Source organism: Mobula birostris, chromosome 9 (assembly GCF_030028105.1).
Source record: "Mobula birostris isolate sMobBir1 chromosome 9, sMobBir1.hap1, whole genome shotgun sequence".
In the NCBI taxonomy this organism is placed as follows: domain Eukaryota; kingdom Metazoa; phylum Chordata; class Chondrichthyes; order Myliobatiformes; family Myliobatidae; genus Mobula; species Mobula birostris.
Genome location: NC_092378.1, coordinates 60,351,644 through 60,372,026, shown reverse-complemented (window position 1 = coordinate 60,372,026; position 20,383 = coordinate 60,351,644). Strand labels below are relative to the sequence as shown.

At 44.4% G+C, this 20,383-nt stretch overlaps 1 protein-coding gene across 4 annotated transcripts in view; it reads left to right on the top strand.

Moving 5' to 3' along the window:
- Window positions 1-20,383, top strand: part of kitlga (kit ligand a) — a 148,849-nt gene that overhangs the window by 56,584 nt on the left and 71,882 nt on the right. For 3 of the 4 annotated variants that reach the window (XM_072268152.1, XM_072268151.1, XM_072268155.1), the window contains exons 3-5: window positions 4,937-4,999; window positions 11,480-11,638; window positions 14,939-15,098. In XM_072268152.1, the coding sequence (XP_072124253.1) occupies window positions 4,937-4,999; window positions 11,480-11,638; window positions 14,939-15,098 (382 nt within the window). The remainder of the gene's footprint in view (window positions 1-4,936; window positions 5,000-11,479; window positions 11,639-14,938; window positions 15,099-20,383) is intronic. The other variant, XM_072268154.1, reaches the window with a different exon arrangement.

Below are 20,383 nucleotides of genomic sequence, written 5' to 3'. Positions count from 1 at the left end.
GTGGTCTCACCAAGGCCTTGTACAACTGCAGTAGTACCTCCCTGCTCCTGTACTCAAATCCTCTTGCTATAAATGCCAGCATACCATTCGCCTTTTTCACTGCCTGCTGTACCTGCATGCCCACTTTCAATGACTGGTGTACAATGACACCCAGGTCTCGTTGCACCTCCCCTTTTCCTAATCGGCCACCATTCAGATAATAATGTTTTCCTATTTTTGCTACCAAAGTGTATAACTTCACACTTATCCACATTAAATTGCATCTGCCATGAATTTGCCCACTCACCCAACCTATCCAAGACACTCTGCATCCTCTTAGCATCCTCCTCACAGCTAACACTGCCACCCAGCTTCGTGTCATCCGCAAACTTGGAGATGCTGCATTTAATTCCCTCATCCAAGTCATTAATATATATTGTAAACAACTGGGGTCCCAGCACTGAGCCTTGCGGTACCCCACTAGTCACTGCCTGCCATTCTGAAAAGGTCCCGTTTATTCCCACTCTTTGCTTCCTGTCTGCTAACCAATTCTCCATCCACATCAATACCTTACCCCCAATACCATGTGCTTTAAGTTTGCACACTAATCTCCTGTGAGGGACCTTGTCAAAAGCCTTTTGAAAATCCAAATATACCACATCCACTGGTTCCCCCCTATCCACTCTACTAGTTACATCCTCAAAAAATTCTATGAGATTCGTCAGACATGATTTTCCCTTCACAAATCCATGTTGACTTTGTCCGATGATTTCACCGCTTTCCAAATGTGCTGTTATCACATCTTTGATAACTGACTCCAGCAGTTTCCCCACCACCGACGTTAGGCTAACCGGTCTATAATTCCCCGGTTTCTCTCTCCCTCCTTTGTTAAAAAGTGGGGTTACATTAGCCACCCTCCAATCCTCAGGAACTAGTCCAGAATCTAACGAGTTCTGAAAAATTATCACTAATGCATCCACTATTTCTTGGGCTACTTCCTTAAGCACTCTAGGATGCAGACCATCTGGCCCTGGGGATTTATCTGCCTTCAATCCCTTCAATTTAACTAACACCATTTCCCTACCAACAAGTATTTCGCTCAGTTCCTCCATCTCCATCTCCATGCTTTAATGCTAATAGTAATAGAACCATAAATAGTTAAATAGTAATATGTAAGTTATGCCAGTAAATTATGAAATAAGTCCAGGACCAGCCTTTTGGCTCAGGGTGTCTGACCCTCCAAGGGAGGAGTTGTAAAGTTTGATGGCCACAGGCAGGAATGACTTCCTATGACGCTCTGTGTTGCATCTCGGTGGAATGAGTCTCTGGCTGAATGTACACCTGTGCCCACCCAGTACATTATGTAGTGGATGGGAGACATTATCCAAGATGGCATGCAACGTAGACAGTATCCTCTTTTCAGACACCACCGTGAGAGAGTCCAGTTCCATCCCCACAGCATCACTGGCCTTACGAATGAGTTTGTTGATTCTGTTGGTGTCTGCTACCCTCAACCTGCTGCCCCAGCACACAACAGCAAACGTGATAGCACTGGCCACCACAGACTCGTAGAACATCCTCAGCATCGTCCGGCAGATGTTAAAGGACCTCAGTCTCCTCAGGAAATAGAGACTGCTCTGACCCTTCTTGTAGATAGTCTCCGTGTTCTTTGACCAGTCCAGTTTATTGTCAATTCGTATCCCCAGGTATTTGTAATCCTCCACCATGTCCACACTGACCCCCTGGATGGAAACAGGGGTCACCGGTAGCTTAGCTCTCCTCAGGTCTACCACCAGCTCCTTAGTCTTTTTCACATCAAGCTGCAGATAATTCTGCTCACACCATGTGACAAAGTTTCCTACCTTAGCCCTGTACTCAGCCTCATCTCCCTTGCTGATGCATCCAACTATGGCAGAGTCATCCAAAAACTTCTGAAGATGACAAGACTCTGTGCAGTAGTTGAAGTCCGAGGTGTAAATGGTGAAGGGAAAGGGAGACAAGACGGTCCCCTGTGGAGCCCCACTGCTGCTGATCACCCTGTCGAACACACAGTGTTGCAAGCACATGTTCTGTGGTCTGCCAGTCAGGTAATCAAGAATCCATGATACCTGGGAAGCATCCACCTGCATCACTGTCAGCTTCTTCCCCAGCAGAGCAGGGCGGATGGTGTTGAACGCACTGGAGAAGTCAAAAAACGTGACCCTCACAGTGCTCGCTGGCTTGTCCAGGTGGGCGTAGGCACAGTTCAGCAGGTAGACGATGGCATCCTCAACTCCTAGTCAGGGCTGGTAGGCGAACTGGAGGGGTTCTAAGTGTGGCCTGACCACAGGCCGGAGCAGCTCCAGAACAAGTCTCTCCAGGGTCTTCATGATGTGGGAGGTCAATGCCACCGGTCTGTAGTCATTGAGGCTGCTGGGGCGCGGCATCTTCGGCACAGGGACGAGGCAGGACGTCTTCCACAGTACAGGAACCCTCTGGAGCCTGTATTCCACACCCTTCCATCCATGTACTTATCCAAACCTTTCTTACATGTTGAAATCAAACCCACATCCATCACTTCCACTGGCAGCTCACTCCACGCTTTCTCCACTCCAACTCGCACGCTTAACCTATGACCTTTAATTCCAGTCTCATCCAACCTCAGTGGAAGAAGCCAACTTGCATTCATAGTAATGATTACAAAATCCAGATAAGATATATTGCCAAAGTCCCTAATGTGGTATGTACAGCATTGTACCTGTTGACCCGTCAAAAGTGTAGCCCGATCTATAGCCCTTATTATTTTGTATACTCTTATAAAACTTCCCCTTAGTCTCCCACGCTCCAGGAAATAAAGTCCTAACTTTTTCAACCTTTCCCTTTCACTCTGGTCCTGTAGTCCTAGCAACTTCCTTGTCCATTTTCTCTGCACTCTTTCAATCTTATTGATAAGATTGAACATACTATCCCATATGTTGATGACCAGAACTGCAGTGCTCCAAATTAGGCCTCACCAACATCCTATACAACTTCAACATAACATCCCAAATCCTGTACTCAGTATTCTGATTTATGAAGGCGAGTGTGCCAAAAGCTGTCTTTACAACCCTAGCCCTTTATGCCACTTTCAAGGAATTATGGATCTGTATTCCCAGACCCCTTTTCAGGCAGCATCTGTGGAGGCAAAGGAGGATGGTCAGTGTTTAGAGTTGAGACGCTGCATCAGGTCTTCGTGTTGAAAAGTGTGATGACTTGTACCTTCACTCCCTTCCCCTTCTCCTCTTTATAATATTGCCTCCTTTGCACTCTCACTCCTAAAGCTGAAACATCGACTATACTCCTGCACTCTCAGATGCCGAGTGACCCGCAGAGTTCCTTCAGCAGAGCACGGCCTGCGTGTTAGATGCGTGGAATTAGGGGTGCATAGGACATCTCCTGGTGGGTGGATCTCCACTGCTTCAGTCTTTGTTTGTTTGTGTTTTTTCATTGATTCTATTACCGCTTTATTCTATTGTGAATGCCCGCAAGAAAATAAATCTCAGGGTGGTATATGGTGAGATATATGTACTTTAATAATAAATTTACTTTGATCTTTGAAACTGAAACTGCTGCTGGAGGTAGTCAGGGTCTCGGGGTGGTGGGCTGATCACACCTTTCTCCTCCAATGGAGACAGTGCCCGAACTAGACACATGGGAGAGGATCGGCTGGGAGGAAAGCACCAAGTATTGCACGAGGCCTTCCCAGATTGGGCATGGGCTCCAAGACTGCATTGGGGTCGAATCCTTTGTCGTCTTTTATAAGTAGACTCCATATTAACTGTACAGTGAAAGACTGTCCCTCCCTTTAAGATTTATTCAAGTGACAATCCTCTTTCTGCCAGAGCCTCTTGTCTGCTGAGGTAATTCTCAGTCCTATTTCCAGGCCCCGTGCCACATCATGCATATGCAGTCAAAAGTCAAAATAAATTCATTATCAAAATACTTATATGTTACCATATACTATCTTGAGATGCATTTTCTTGCAGGCATTTACAGGAAAATAAAGAAATACAATAGAATTTATGAATACTATACATAAAGACTGACAAACAAACGATGTACAGTTTGTGCAAATAGAATAATACTGAGAACATGAATTGCAGAGCCTTGAAAGTGAGTCCATAGGCTGGGGAATTAGTCCAGTGTTGAGGTGAGTGAAGTTATCCACACCGGTTCAGGAGCCTGGGGATGGTTGTAGTGTGGTAATTGTTCCTGAACATGATGGTGCGTGTCTTAAGGCTCCTGTTTCTCCTGCCCAGTGGTAGAAGGGCATGGCCTGGATGGTGGAGGACCTTAATGATAGATACTGCTTTCTTGCAGCAGAGCTCCTTCTAACCGTGCTCAATGTACGCAGTTGCAAGTGTAAATATACACAGGTGCCAACCATTATACTTACTATCCCCGTTCCCGTTCCCGTTTCAACATATCAGTCCACAGACTCCTCTAGCCTTCAACCTGATGGCATGAACATCAATTTATCCTTCTGGTAAAAAAAATTCCCTCCCCCTTCCCTCTTCTTTCATGCCCCACTCTGGCCTCTCACCACTTCTATTTATTTGCCTATCACCTCCCCCTAGTGCCCTTCCTCCTTCCCTTTCTCCCAAGGTCCTCTCTCCCCTCCTATCAGGTTCCTTCTCATTCTTACCCACCTGGCTTCACTCATCTCGTTCTAGCAGTCTTCCCTCCCCACTTTTCTATTCTGGCATCTACCCCCTTCCTTTCCAGTCCTGAAGAAGAGTCGTGGCCCAAAACATCAACTATTTATTCATTTCTATGATGCTGCCTGACTTGCAGAGTTCCTCCAGCATTTTGTATGCGTTGCTCTGAGTTTCCAGCATCTGCAGAATCTCTTGTGTTTATGATTGAAGCTCTATGTTGTTCTTTGCAGAATGTCAGGTTTTTTGTCTGTCACTTAAGTTTTTCTTTATTTTTCTTTTAGGTTGGGAACTTGCCAAGTGATTACAAAATCCAGATAAGATATATTTCTAAAGTCCCTAATGTGGTATGTACAGCATTGTACCTGTTGACTTTAGTAAGTTTCTTTTCCATTTAACTTCAGAGGAAGTTAACTTTGAAAGTAGCTTGAGAAATTAGTTATCATTCTCGTAAAGTAAACATCCACTGCCCATTGAGGCAGTGAGCTAAACATCCCAGCATTCGTTGGACAAGTGTTTCCCTCAGGTCTTTTCTCATACTTCTACCAAATACTTTAATTTCATGGCCCCACTGCTATACCCGACCTATGTCTGGTTATTACCCCCTCTGCCAAGAAAATACATCCTCCTCATCTCTGGTCCAACCATAGAGGGTTTTGGCCAGAAAAGCACACCAGTGCCCCTACTTCCTCAGAAGGTTAAGGACATTAGCGTGACCCATTGACCCTCACTAATTTTTACAAGTGCACCACAGAAGGCATGCCATCCAGATGCATCACTGCTTGGTACAGGCAACTGCCCTGGCCAAGACCTCAAGAAACTGCAGTGAGTTGTGAGAACAGCCCAGCCCATCACGCACACCATCGATCTCTCCTTCAGATCTTTTACACATCCTGCTTCCTTGAGAAAGCAGCCAACGTGATCGAAGACCCCAACAACCCAGACATTCTCTCTTCTTCCCCAGCTTCCATCGGGCAGAAGATACAAAAGCATGAAAGCACATACCACCAGGCTCAAGGACAGCTTTTATCTCACTATTATAAGGCTATTGAATGCACCTCCTGTACAACAAAGGCGAGCTTTTGATATCTCAGTCTATGTTGCCATACCTCATTGTCCACCTGCACTGAACTTTCTGTGTAACTGTAACACTCTATTCTGCATTGTTATTGTTTTTCCTTTTTGTGCCACCTCATTGTACTAATGTTTGGAAGGATCTGTCTGGATGGCATATCTTGGTACACATGATAATAATAGACTAATGAACACTAGAGATTCTGCAGACGCTGGGAATCCAGAGCAACACACACAAAAAGCTGGAGGAACTCAACAGGTCAGGTAGCATCTATGGAAATGAATAAACAGTCGATGTTTTGGGATGAGGCCCTTCAGGACTGGAAAGGAAGGGGGCAGAAACCAAAATAAGAAGGAGTACAAGCTGGCAAGTGGTAGGTGAAGACAGATGAGGGGGAAGGTGGGTGGGTTGGAGAGGGAGGTATGAAGTGAGAAGGTGAGGGGGTGATAGGTTGAAAAGTTAAAGAGATGAAGAAGGAGGAATCTGATAGGAGAGGACAGTGGACTTAGGAGAAAGGGAAGGAGAAGAGCATGAGAGGGAGGCAGGTGAGGAGACGAGAAGGGGTAAGATGGGAGTCAGAATGGGGAAATGGGGGAGAGAGAAGAGATATTACCAGAGGTTGGAAAATTCAGTGTTTGTACTTTCAGGCTGGAGGCCACCCAGACAAGATATGAGATGTTCCTCCTCCAAACTGCGAGTGGGCCTCATTGCAGCAATAGAGGAGAACATGGGCCGGCATGTCCGAATGGGAATGGAAAGTAAAATTAAATTGGGGGGCAGTGGGGTAATCCCACCTGTTTCAGCAGACAGGATGAAAGTGCTTGAGAAATTCACACTCTGCAAGTCTCAGTACGATTTTAAACAACTCATTTAAATCTCTCCTCAACTTCCTCTCTCCCAAAGAAAATAATCCAGACTTTCCTGGTTACTGTTCTCAAGGTTTGGTAATATCTTTGTAAACATCTTCTACATCCTTCCTATAGTGTGACCTAAACTTGTAGACTGTGGCCTAACAAGTGTTTTGTATAGTTAAATATGACCTCCCTAATCTTGTATACTGTTCTTTTCTAATCAATGCTAAAGTGTTTTAGTTAAAGTATACCATTGGTTGCATGACAACTAAACAGTTACCATGGCAACCTCACATAATGGTGACCCCAGTCTAGCTCTCTTTGAACCACCTATGGTGCTTCTGTCACATGACGACCCCTCCGATCTTCTTGTCCAATCAAAGAGTCCCTCTCAGATGCTTTCATTACTCATCATTGAAAGAGTTTGAATAACAAGATAAAGCGCCGTTAATGGTCTCCAATTCCCCTATTATTTATGCCCCACGCGCTGGAGAAATTCATATAGAAGTTCTCGTTATTCCACATCAGTCTGAGGTTTGGATATTTCTGATTCTGAAGACTCACTAAAGAGAGAGTAGTTGGCTTAGAATTTCAGAAAACTCTGGCCTTGAGTTAGTTTAAAACACAAAACTAGCCTTGGCACCAATTAGTTCTGGCATACTGATTCCTTTGTGAAGTAGAGGCTGAGGTTCCAACTTTCTTTGGAGAACAACTGGAAAAGGGCGTGTACCAAGTATAAGTCAGGAAGTCATGTTGCAGCTATATAAAACTTTGTTTAGGCTGCATTTGGAGTATTGTGTGTTATTCTGGTTACCCCATTACAGGATATGGAGGCTTTGGAGAGGATGCAGAAGAGGTTTACCAGAAGGCTATCTGGATTAGAGGCTATGAACTATAAGGAGAGGTTGGGAAAACTTGGGGTTTTTTCTTTGGGACGGCAGAGGCTGAGGGGAGACAGGATAGTTTATAAAATTATAAGAGGCAGAGGTAGGGTAGATAATCAGAAACTTTTTCCCCAGAGTAGAGCTGTCAAGCACTAGTGGATATGCTTTCATCCCAACGGGAGGAAAGTTCAATTTAAGGGAAGTGTACAGGGCAAGTATTTTACACAGCGTGAGAAGTGCCTGGAATAGGCTACCAGGAGTGGTTGCGGAAGCAGATATGATCGTGATGTTTAAGAGGCTGTTAAGTAGATACATGAATATACAGGGGTAGAGGGATGTAGATTATGCACAAGCAGATACAGCACTGTGTACAGCACAGAGTGGGCTGAAGGGCCTGTTTCTGTTCTGCACTGTACTACATAGATTATTTTCCTTGTTGCCGTCTCCAGATCTTGCAGAGGGTGGTGAATCTTTGGTATTCTGCACTGCAGAGAGCAGTGGAAGCTGGATCACTGTGGGTACCTAAGGGGGAAGTAGATGTGTTTTGAAAAGATCAGGGGATTGAGGGCTGCGTGGCCAGTACAGAGAGGAGCTGAGGCCTGGGGCAGAACAGCCTGATCGTATTGAGCGGCAGGCCAGGCTCGAGGGGCCAAGTGGCCTACTCCTCCTTCTGTTTTCTTCATGAACTTGCCTCCCCCATTCCACTAAGTGCTTTTGAACATAGAACATAAAACACTACGACACAGTACAGTTTTAAGGTGCTTGGAAGTAGGTACAGACAAGACATCAGGGGTAAGTTTTTTTACACAGAGAGTAGTGAGTGCGTGGACTGGGCTGCCGGCGACGGTGGTGGAGGCGGATATGATAGGGTCTTTTAAGAGAGTCCTGGATAGGTACATGGAGCTCAGAAAAATAGAGGGCTATGGGTAACCTTAGATAATTTCTAACGTAAGTACACATTTGGCACAGCATTGTGGGCCGAAGGGCCTGTATTGGGCTGTAGGTTTTCTATGTTTAGTGTAGGCCATTCAGTCAACAATGTGCAAACCTTTTAACCTACTCTCGGATCAATCAAAACCTCCCTCTTACACAGCCCTCCATTTTTCTATAATCTGTGTGCCTATCTAAATGTCCCTGATGTATCTGACTCTAGCAACACCCCCGGCAGTGCATTCCACGTACCCACCACTCTCTGTGTAAGAGAAATCTACCCCTGACATCCCCGCTATACTTTCCTCCAGCCACCTTAAGATGGCTCCCCCTTGTATTAGATATTTCTGCCCTGAGCAGAAGTCTCAGTCCATCCACTCAGTCTGTGCCTCTTCTCATCTTGTACACCTCCTTTTGAATTTCAAAACAGTGAAGGTAAACTTAATCTGCACCTTTTGTTCAAGGGAGTGGTGATACCTGGAAAGCATTGCCTTGGGTGATGGTAGAGGCAGATGTATTGGAGGCTTTTAAGAGACGTTTGTATAGGCACGTGAATGTGACTGAAATGGAAGGATATGGCCATTGTGTATGCAGAAGGGATTAGTTTAGTTAGACATTTTATTACTAATTTACTTGGTTCAGCACTACACTGTGGGTCCCAGGGCCTGTTCCTGTACTGTACTGGTCTATGTTCTGCATACTATGTTCTAAAAGCCAGGGAATGTGAGAACTGTGGTGCGTCTCCATTCTCCAATGATGTTTCTGTAGCTCGCACACCCATTGTTCGTGCTGGATCGGGATCCCGATGCCGTGGGTCACCGCTCCCCACTTTTGGCAGGTTCTTCGGCATTCCGAGATTTGCCAAGTGTCTTGCCGCAGATCATGTGACAGCAGAGCGTTGCCAACAATGCAGGAAAGCTGGAAGAGACAGGGCAGCTTTCGAGGTTAAATCTGAATGAATGCAAGCTGACTCTGAACAGAGCACTCCCCAGAAACTGAAATCTTGGGCGTTGCTCTCTACCAAGTGAATAGATTTAGTGAACATAGAACAAGGAAGTTGCAACTTGGAACACAACACTGCATTGCAGTACAGGCCCTTCACATTCTTGAGCGTTTAGTGAGTTCTTAAAGTTTTTTACCGATCTCATTACCGGGTACCTGCACACTCTCCGCCATGGTATTCTGGTTGCCAGTCATTTCAATTCTGCTCCACATTTCCACACCAGCCTATCTGTCCTCAACCTACTCCACTGCCAGGCTGAAACTAGAGGAACAAGACCTCATATTCTGCAAATGGAGAGCATGAACATTGAGATTCGGTGAAAAGCTTGTCTTTCATACTGTTCACTCAGCTCAAGTCATTACTCGTGCATTGAGCTAGAATAAGGTAAAAACCATAACGATGCAGAGTAAAGTGTAAAAGCTACTGCAGAAGTGCAGTGCAGGTGAACTATGAAGTGTGTGATTATAACAGGACACTGTAGATAGTCCATCTGATTGTACAAGGAGTCCATTCAAGAGTCTGATAACAGTGGTATAGAAACTGTCCTTGGAATGTGCTTTCAGGCGTTTGTATCTCTGCCCAAATGGAGGAGGGAGAGGGGAGAATGTTTGGGGTGGGATGGGACTTTGATGTTGCTGGCTGCTTTACTGAGGAAGCTAGACGTATAGATAGAGTCCATAGAGAGGAAGGTGGTTTCTGTGATGTGCAGAGCTGTGTCCACGATGCTCTGAAGTTTCTTGTGGTCACATGCCATCGCGAGCCATTATGCATCGAGACAGAATGCTTTCAATGCAGCCATAAAAACCAGTGAGGGTCAAAAGAAAATTGTGTTTCTATTTCACCCCTCTCAACCAGAATACTTTGCATCCAAGGGCACACTTTCCATGCGGGATGTATGCAAGTATGCTAGCAAAACATGCACACAGCAAGATCCCCCAAGCCCCATTAATATGGCAGCACCTCCCTTTCCAACAAAAAAAAAGTGCAAAAAATAGGAATAGAGAGAATTCATAGACAGTTCAGAAGTCTGGTGGCAGAGGGAAAGGAGGTGCTCCTGAATCATTGAGTGTGAGTCTTCAGGCTCTTGTACCTCCTCCTTGATGGTAGTAATGAGAAGAGGGCACATCCTAGATGATGAGGCTTCTTAGTATTGGATGACTCAAGAGGCACCACCTCTTTAAGATGTCCTCAATGTTTGTGCCCATGATGGCTGTGCCTACAACCCTCTGCAGCCTCTTACGATCTTGAGCATTAGAGCCTCCTACCAGGCTGTGAATCAACCAGTCAGAATACCCTTCAACATCTGTCAGACTTTGTAAGAGTCTTTGGTAGCATTCCAAGTATCCTCAATCTCCTGATGAGGGTGCCACTTGCATGATTGATATAACTTGTATATCATTACCCGGTTCCTATATATTAGCACGTAGAATGTAGAACACTACAGCACAGTACAGACTTTTTGGCCCACAATGTTGAGCTGACCTTTTAACCTACTCTAAGGTCAATCTAACCCTTCCCTCCCACATAGCCATTTGTTTTTCTATCATCCAAATGCCTATCAAAGAGTTTCTTAATGTCCCTAGTATATCTGTCTCTACCACCACCCCTGGCACTCACCATTCTGTGTAAAACAAAATCACCTCTGACATCACCCTATATTTACCTCCAGTCACCTTAAAATTATGTCTCCTGGCATTAGTCATTTCCTCCCTTGGAAAAAGGTCCTTGGCTATCCACTCAATCTATGCCTCTTATCACTTTGTGAACCTCTAGCAAGTCACCTCCTTTACTCCAAAGAGAAAAACCCTAGTTCACTGAACCTATCCTCATAAGACATGCTCTCTAATCCAGACAGCATCCTGGTAAATCTCCTCTGCACCCTCCCTAAAGCTTCCACATCATCCCTATAATAAGGTGACCCGAACTGGGCACAATATTCCAAGTGTGCTCTAACCAGAGTTTTATAGAGCTGCAACGATAGCCGGAAGCCCTGGTCAATTCCATCTCAGCTCAGCTCTCTTAACATCTCTTTACATTATGTTGCCTTACTGTTGGTTAATTTGTTCATTTATTCCCCCTTGCAGACAGATACATGTTGGCTGCATCTAACAGTACCCGAAATGTCCTTCAGCTTAGACATCCTTTCAGATAAGTTTGCCAAGAACTCATCAAATTATTTAATTATTGAGAAGCTCCACCGGATTCTGGATGGTATTCACAACTGTCTGTCTGAAGATGGAAAGGTAAGGTACCTAATGTCCATTCCATGTGGGCAGTCACCTTATGTTGAGACACTCCTGCACGTAACGTCACTTTATGTGCATACGTATAAGCTGATCTTATATACACTCAGTTACACCACTGAACATATGCTCATCAATGCAGATATTTCATCAGCCAATCAGGTGGCAGTAACTCAATGCATTAGAGCATGCAGACGTGGTCATGAGATTCAGATATTGTTCAGACCAGACATCAGAATGGGGAAGAAATGTGATCTAAGCGACCTTGACCATGGAGTGATTGTTGGTGCCAGATGGGGTGGTTTGAGCATCTCAGAAACTGCTGATCTCCTGGGATTTTCACACACACAACAGTCCCTAGAGTTTACAGAGAATGGTGCGTTAAACAAAAAACATCGAGTGTGTGGTAGTTCTATGGGTGAAAATGCTTTGTTCCTGAGAGAGCTCAGAGGAGAATGGCCAGACTGGCTCAAGCTGGCAGGAAGGTGACAGTAACTCAGAATATCCACGTGCTACAAGAGTGGTGTGCAGAAGAGCATCTCTGAATGCACAACATGTCGAATCGTGAAGCAGACATACATTCAGTGGTCACTTTATCGGGTACAGGAGGTATGAAAGGTGGCATGGTCTGGATGGTGGGGATCCTTTGTGATGGGCGCTGCTTTGTAGTGGCACTGCTTATTGCAGATGTGCTCAAAGATGGCAAAGGGTTTTCCTGTGATGGACTGGGTTGTGTCCATCACTTTTTATAGGCTTTCCCATTCTTGGGCATTGGTGTTTCTATACCAGGTCGTAGAAACGTAGAAAACATACAGCACAATACAGGCCCTTCGGCCCACAAAGATGTGCCGAACATGTCCCTACCTTAGAACTACCTAGGCTTCACCCGTAGTCCTCTATTTTTCTAAGCTCCATGTAGCCATCCAGGAGTCTCTCAAAAAACCCTATTGTTTCTGCTTCCACCACCGCCACCAGCAGCCCATTCCACGCACTCACCACTCTCTGCGTAAAAAACTTAACCCTGACGTCTCCTCTGTATCTACTTCCAAGCACCTTAAAACTGTGCCCTCTCGTGATAGCCATTTCAGCCCTGGGGAAAAGCCTCTGTCTATCCACACAATCAATGCCTCTCATTATCTTGTAGACCTCTATCAGGTCACCTCTCATCCTCCGTCGCTCCAAGGAGAAAAGGCTGAGTTCACTCAATCTATTCTCATAAGGCATGCTCCCCAATCCAGGCAACATCCTTGTAAATCTCCTCTGCACCCTTTCTATGGTTTCCATGTCCTTCCTGTGGTGAGGCGACCAGAATTGAGCACAGTACTCCAAGTGGGGTCTGACCAGGGTCCTATATAGCTGCAACATTACTTCTCGGCTCTTAAACTCAATCCCACAATTGATGAAGGCCAATGCACCGTATGCCTTCTTAACCACACAGTCAACCTGCACGGCAGCTTTGAGTGTCCTGTGGACTTGAACACCAAGATCCCTCTGATCCTCCACACTGCCAAGAGTCTTACCATTAATGCTCTATTCTGCCATCGTATTTGACCTACCAAAATGAACCACCTTACACTTATCTGGGTTGAACTCCATCTGCCACTTCTCAGCCCAGTTTTGCATCCTATCAATGTCCTGTTGTAACCTCTGACAGCCCTCCACACTATCCACAATACCCCCAACCTTTGTGTCATCAACAAACTTCCTAACCCATCCCTCCACTTCTTCATCCAGGACATGATACAGCCAGTCAGGATACTCTCTACTGTGCATCTATGAATGGAGTTTTATTAGCCCATATTTTGTTGATGCTTGGAAACATCTTCAAGCAACATTATAAGTTGCAACACCGGATGTAAGATTAGTTGTGTTTGAAAATTATTTGGAGGAATGATGAGGAGATCTTATGACTCTGGAATGTTGAGCTTTGTGTGGTCAATGATTAAGAATTCATAAATTTTAAATGTTTTCATTTTAAATCTTGGCAAAGATACAGCATTTCTGCAAATACTGTAATTGATTTATCATATAATTTCACAAATGTTAACTGTTTGAGTGGGGTTGCCAGGGGAACTGGTGTTTAGTCCTGTGTAACAACAGGTCAGGAAATGAAAATTTGTCTTAGTAGAATTCACAAAATACTATCCAATAACCTGGGATACCAAATAAAAATTTCCTCTGAAATTTACGTGAAAATTGTAACTAAGACTGCACAAAACTTGTACTTTTTCAACTCACATTTCTTGATGGGTGCAGCTTCGCATTATGAATATCGCAATGTAGATTATTTTCTACAAAAAAAAACACCACCCTCTCCCAGTAAAACTGGAGTTACCCAGGTATACATGTACCTTTTAAGAGCTGTGCAGATAATGTGCTGTGACTTTTGATGCAATGTTCGAAGTTCAAAGTAAATTTATTATAAAAGTACATATATATCACCACATGCTACCTTGAGATTCATTTTCTTGCAGACATTTACAGTAGAACAGAAATATATATAAATACTGAACACATGAGTTGTAGATTCCTTGAAAGTTTCGGTTGAGTGATGTCTCTCTCCAGTGAAAGGTACCCTGTGTTAGCATTCCCAATGCCTTGGCAATGGTAACATTCATTTACTTTATTACTTTATTACTTTATTTCGGGAGGACTAGAATATAAAAGCAGGGAGGTAATACTGTGGCTTTATGAGCCATTGGTCAGAAGACACTTGGAGTATTGTGACAAGTTTTGGTTCCATTATTTAAGAAATGATGTGCAGGCACTAGAGAGGGTGCAGAGGAGGTTCACAAGTAATGACCCTGGGAATGAAAGGGTTAAAGTATGAGGAGTATTTGATGGAGTTTAAAAGAATGAGAGGTTCTCATTGAAACCTACCAAATATCGAAAGGCAGAGATTGAGTGGACCTGAAGAGGTGATTCCAATAGTGGGGGAGCCCAGGATCAGAGGGCAGAGTCTCAGACACAAGGACATCTGTTTAGAACAGAGATGAGGAGGAATTTCTTTAGCCAGAGGGTGGTGAATCTGTAGAATCCATTGCCACAGGTGGCTGTGGAGGCCAAGGAATTGGGTATATTTGAAGTGGAGTTCTTGATTAGTCAGAGCATCAAGGAGAAGGCAGGAGAATGGGGTTGAGAGAAATAATAATTCAGCCATGATAGAATGGCTGAGCAGACTCGATGGGCCAGATGGACTAATTCTGCTCCTCTGTCTTTGGTCTTATGATGTTCTATATAATCAAGTTTGTGTCCAGACACTCTGGGGGTCTAATTAACTACCTTGTTGTTTTGGTGCAGGATTACGTGGATGAATCCGAATACACTTGTGAAAAATCCAACATGGAGCCCAGGCAATACTTTAATTACTTCAACGAAATCATTGGCGCCTTCCAGTCAGCAGAGGACAGCAGCCCGTGCGATTCGGACGTCATCTGCAGGGTGGAGGGGCCAGACACAGGTAGGCGTCCAGGTTTCACAGCAGCATTCCTGGCGTTGTCTAAGCCACAGGGTGAGATTCAGCATCAGATGTTGGGAGACCAGGATGGCCACAGGGCTGCAAAAAAATTGCAGCACAGCAAGAGGCCTTTTGGCCCATCATGTCCATGCTGGCCAATTTTGTCCCTGATCCCAGTTCTGAGTCCACAGTTTATCATTCCTTCATTCCAAGTATAGTTCAGTGGTGTTTTCCAGACCACTTGGGTATAACAAACTTCCTGGGTGCCCTCTAACCAATTGCTTTAAACCCATACGGTCTACATATTAAGTCAAAGAGTCACACGGCACAGAAACAGGTTTGTCAAGCCCATGCCAGTCAGCAAGCACCATTAACACTTCATCACCAAGCTCTGCCCAAGACTCTTCCACTCACCCACACAGCGAGCCTGCCTACCCACAGCTCCTTTGAAAGTGGAAGGACACCAGAGCATCCGGAATAAACCCACTTTGTCATAGGAACCCGCACAAAGCTGCAACAGAGACAGCACCGGAGGTCAGAACCGAACCCAGGTCTCTGGAGCTGTAAGATGGCAGTGCTTCAGGACTGGCACCAGTGTGCCATGCCTCTCAAACATCTTCCTTCCTACTCTATCCAGAGCCGCATACTCCCTTTTGTTCTGAAAAGAGCAATCTAAACCGAGCCTGTGTCTCTCTTTGCAACTATAATTCTCCAAGCCAGGCAATATCCTTGCGCAGTTCTCTTCTCTGCTACGGTCGAGTCCTATGTATAGTTGGTGAGGTTACCAGAGGAGTGCACAATGCCCCAGTTGTTTCTGTCCGAGTACATTTAGTGTCCCCCCAGACTGTCCTTTCACCGGGAAATGAGCAAACTGCCCCTCTGGATATGTAGTTTGACCTTGGAGAGAATGAGGCAGAGACTGAGACTGAAACTGGTGTGGAGAATAAGGTAGTGTTCATAGGAATGAAATGGACCACAAGACATTGAAGCAGAATTGGACTATTTGGTCCATCGACTCTGCTCCGCCATTCCATTATGGCTGATGTATTTTCCCTCTCAATCCCATTCTCTGTCTTTGACACGCTTTCTAGTGAAGAACCTATCAATCCAATGACTTGGGCTCCACAACCATCTATGCCAATCTATACCACAGATCCACCACCCTCTGGCTAAAGAAATTGCTCCTCATCTCTGTTCTAAAGGGTCGTCCTTCTATTCTGAGGCTGTGCCCTCTGGTCCCAGACTCCCTCAGACAAAAGACAAAAGAGAGACAGCTTCATCCCCTTCTCTTTTTCAGTATTACAACATGACAGCCAGTTTGTGTAGAGTAAGCTCCTACAGACTGAAATGTGACAACGACCTAATAGTTAGTATTTCATTATATAGTTGACTGAGGTTTAAACATTAACCAAGCTATGAGGATGATCTCCCTGGTCACACCCCTGCTCGCTTCTCTAAAAGAGTAATTCTTCAATTCATGGATGTTTGATTTGCAGGAACTTGCTTTAATACCAAGGCTATGAATCTTTAGTTTACAAACCTTCTTTCCCTTAACACACCACTCTCCGTAAATAGGAAAGTGGTGCACCAAATAGCATTCTCTCTTCTCCCTTCTCCTACAGGGCAGAAGATACAAAAGCCTGAAAGTACTTAACACAGGGCCCAAAGAGAGCTTCTATCTCGCTGTTCTATCAAATGTACCCCTGGTATAAGGTGGACTCTTGACCTCACAATCTACTTCGTTATATTCCTGGTCTTTATTGTTCATCTGGACTGCACTTTCCTGTAGTTGTTAAAGGTTGTTCTGCATTGTTATTGTTTTACCTTCTAGCTCAATGCACTGTGTAATGATCTGATCTGTATGAACAGTCTGCAAGACACAAGCTTTTCACTATATCTTAGTAAATGTGACAATAATAAACCAATTCCAATTGAAATTGCAATTCCAAAAATACCAATCATACAATTTCAATTAGTGAAATTTTGCCTAATAAAATGCTTTCAAAGAACACATCCCTTTTATAAATCAGGGGGACTTTGAGGTCTTTTACCTTAGAATAAAAATCAGGTTTAATATCAGTAGCATATATAGTATGTTGTGAAATTTGGTGCTTTGCGGCAACAGTGCAGTGAAATACAAAAATATACTGTATATAAAAATTAAATTAAGTAGTGCAAAAAGAGGAAAAAAAGGGAAAAATAATGAGGTAGTGTAAATGGGTCCATTCAGAAACCTGATTACTGAGGGGAAGAGGCTGTTCCTAAAACATTGAGTGTGTGCCTTCAGGCTCCTATACCTCCTCCCTGATGGTAGTGATGAGAAGAGGGCATGGCCTGTGTGATGGGGGTATTTAATGACAGATGCCACATTTTTGAGTTTACAATTTTCTGCAGCTTTCTTCTGATCCTGTGCAGTCACCCCTGCATACCAGAGGTTGATGCAACCGGTTAGACTGCTCTCCACGGTACACCTGTAGGAATTTGTGAGAGTCTTTGCTGACATACCGGGTCTGTTCAAATTCCGAAAGAAATATAACTGCTGTCATGCCTTTTTCATAATTGCGTAAATATGGTGCACCCAGGATAATTCTTCAGAGATGTTGACACCCAGGATCTTGAAACTGCTCACCTTTTCCACTACTGATCCCTTGATGAGGACTGGTGTGTTTTCCCATGATTTCCCCTTCCTGAAGTCCACAATCAATTCCTCGGTCTTACTGATGTTGTGTGTACGGTTCCTTTTACTTCCATCTGACAGGACCTGATTACTATCTCGTTTACCTAATGAATAGATTAATTGAATTCCTAAAGATTTTAATGACCAGACCACCATATTGTCGGGCACCTGCAACGCTGTGTGAAACAACAAAAAAAACTAAGTCCATTGTAGCATAAAGTGACCAAAGTGTTGATGGTGTTGCTATAGTAGTGATTAGCATTGTGCAGGTGGGTGTCAGAATCAAATCGTTGAAGGAGGTAGCTGTCCTTGAACTTACTGGTGTGGGACTTCAGCTTCGGTGCCTCCTGCCCACTGGTAGCTGTGAGAAGATGGCAGAGCCCAGACGGTGGACATCTTAGATTAGATTAGATTATGAGGACACTCAGTCCTTGTTTATTGTCATTTAGAAATGCATGCATTAAGAAATGATCCAATGTTTATCCAGAGTGATATCACAAAAAAAAACAGGACAAACTAAAGACTAACACTGACAAGACCACAAAATTATAACATATAGTTACAGCAGTGCAAAGCAATACCATAATTTGATAAAGAACAGGCCACAGGAATGGTAAAAAAAAGTCTCAAAGTTCCGATCGGCTCCCGATAGTCCCCGATAGCAGGCGGCAGAAGGGAGAAACTCCCTCTGCCATAAACCTCCAGGCACTGACAACAGTCGATGCATTGGAAGCACCTGACCACAGCCGACTCTGAGTCCGTCCGAAAACTTCGAGCCTCCGACCAGCCCTTCGACACCGAGCGCCGAGCACGATCTCTGCCGAGCGCTTCGACCCCATCCCGGCCGCCAGGCAACAAGCAAAGCCAAGGATTTGGGGCCTTCCTAGATGATGGATGTTTGCCTTTTTGCTGCTGTGCCTCCTGTAGATCAAGAGATTAAGGATTAAAGATCAAGGATGAGCTTTATTTGCCACGTACACCAAAACAATTAATGTGTAGCTTTCCGTCTGCGACCCCAGCACAGTCTGCAGATTATAAGTGTTGCCACACTTCTGCCACCAACATAGTATGCCCACAACTCACTAGCACTAACTGAACCTCTTTGGATTGTAGGAGGAAATGGGAGCAACGGGAGGAAGCCCACAGGGTCACAAGGAGAACATACAAACTCATTTAGGCATTGGCAGGCGTCGGGCATATACATCAGTGATTAAATGGGCATAGTCCTCTTCTTCCTAAAGCTTCATATATCCTTCCGCATTCAAATTGCTGTAAATGTCTCCAAAAAGGTCTCTAGATGCTATATGAACCTTTTTTTTTCTTAAAATTTGTTGAGTCTGGGGGAGTGGGGGGGGTTAATCAAAAATAATAAAATTAAGGTAATTGACCTTGGAATTGCGGAGCTTAGTGGCAAAGTGTATAAATGGAGATCCGATGGTCCATCTGAGCAACAATGTGGCCTGAGGGGCTGGAAGGAATTACGTCCCATTGTTCTATTTTCAGATATCTCATGTTCAGGTCTGAAGCAGAACTGGGTTTATTTTCACTGACGTATCTTGTGAAATTTGTCCTTTTGTCACAGCAGCGCAGTGCGGGGAATAATTGATATTGTAAATTGCAATAAGAAATAACTCATGAGTTCATGGACTGTGCAGAAATCTGATGGCAGAGGCGAAGAAGGTCTTCTGAAAATGTTCAGTGTGTCTCCTCCCCAATCTTCGTAATGAGAAAAGGTCTGTCCTGGATGGTGTGGGAATTACCATGCAATACATAACGATTGCTTTAGATTGCTATGAGAGTATATTAGAAAAACAGATGAATTGTGCAAAGAGAAGTTTGCTATAAGAATATATTAAAAAACAGATGAATTGTGCAAAGAGAGCAGAATAGTAAGGTAGTGTTTATGGGGTCATAAATCTGATGACAGAGGGGAAGAAGCTGTTCCTAAAACATTGTGTGTGCATTTTCAGGCTCCCGTACCTCCTCCCTGGTGGTAGTAATGAGAAGGGGGCATGCCCTGGGTGGTGAGGGTCCTTCATAATGGATGCCGCCTTGCTGAAGCATCACCTTTTGAAGATACCCTCAGTGATAGGGAGGGTTGTGCCTGTGATGGAAGTGGCTGCGTTTACAACCCTCTGCAGCGTTTTCCATTCCCGTGTATCGGTCTCTCCATAGCAACCAGTTAGGGTGCTCTCCAACTTACAGCTATAGAAATTGCAACTGTTCTTTGATCAGAAGACTGTGAAGTCTGACAGGTATCAGGGAATCTCTCAGCTTAGGTTAGTCCAGGTTTCTTGTTACGACAAGGAGTGTCTGGACTTGACTCATTGCCTGAGAAGGACTTGGAGTGTGGCCTGCTATGGGAGGGCTGAGACTTACAACTGGAAAATTGCTGCCAACAGTCCTTGAAAAAGAAATTTCCGGAGAGGAAACCTCTGAAAAAAAAGACACAAGAACACAAAATTGCACATCAGCATTCAAACCGGAATCCCAGATCCCTTCTTTGGCTCGTCCCCCGAAATACTGTTCATGTCCTGTGCCAGAGAGTTTCATAGTGAATGAATTGGTCTAATCACAGTTCTTTTGTAGAACAAAGAACAAGACTCCACAA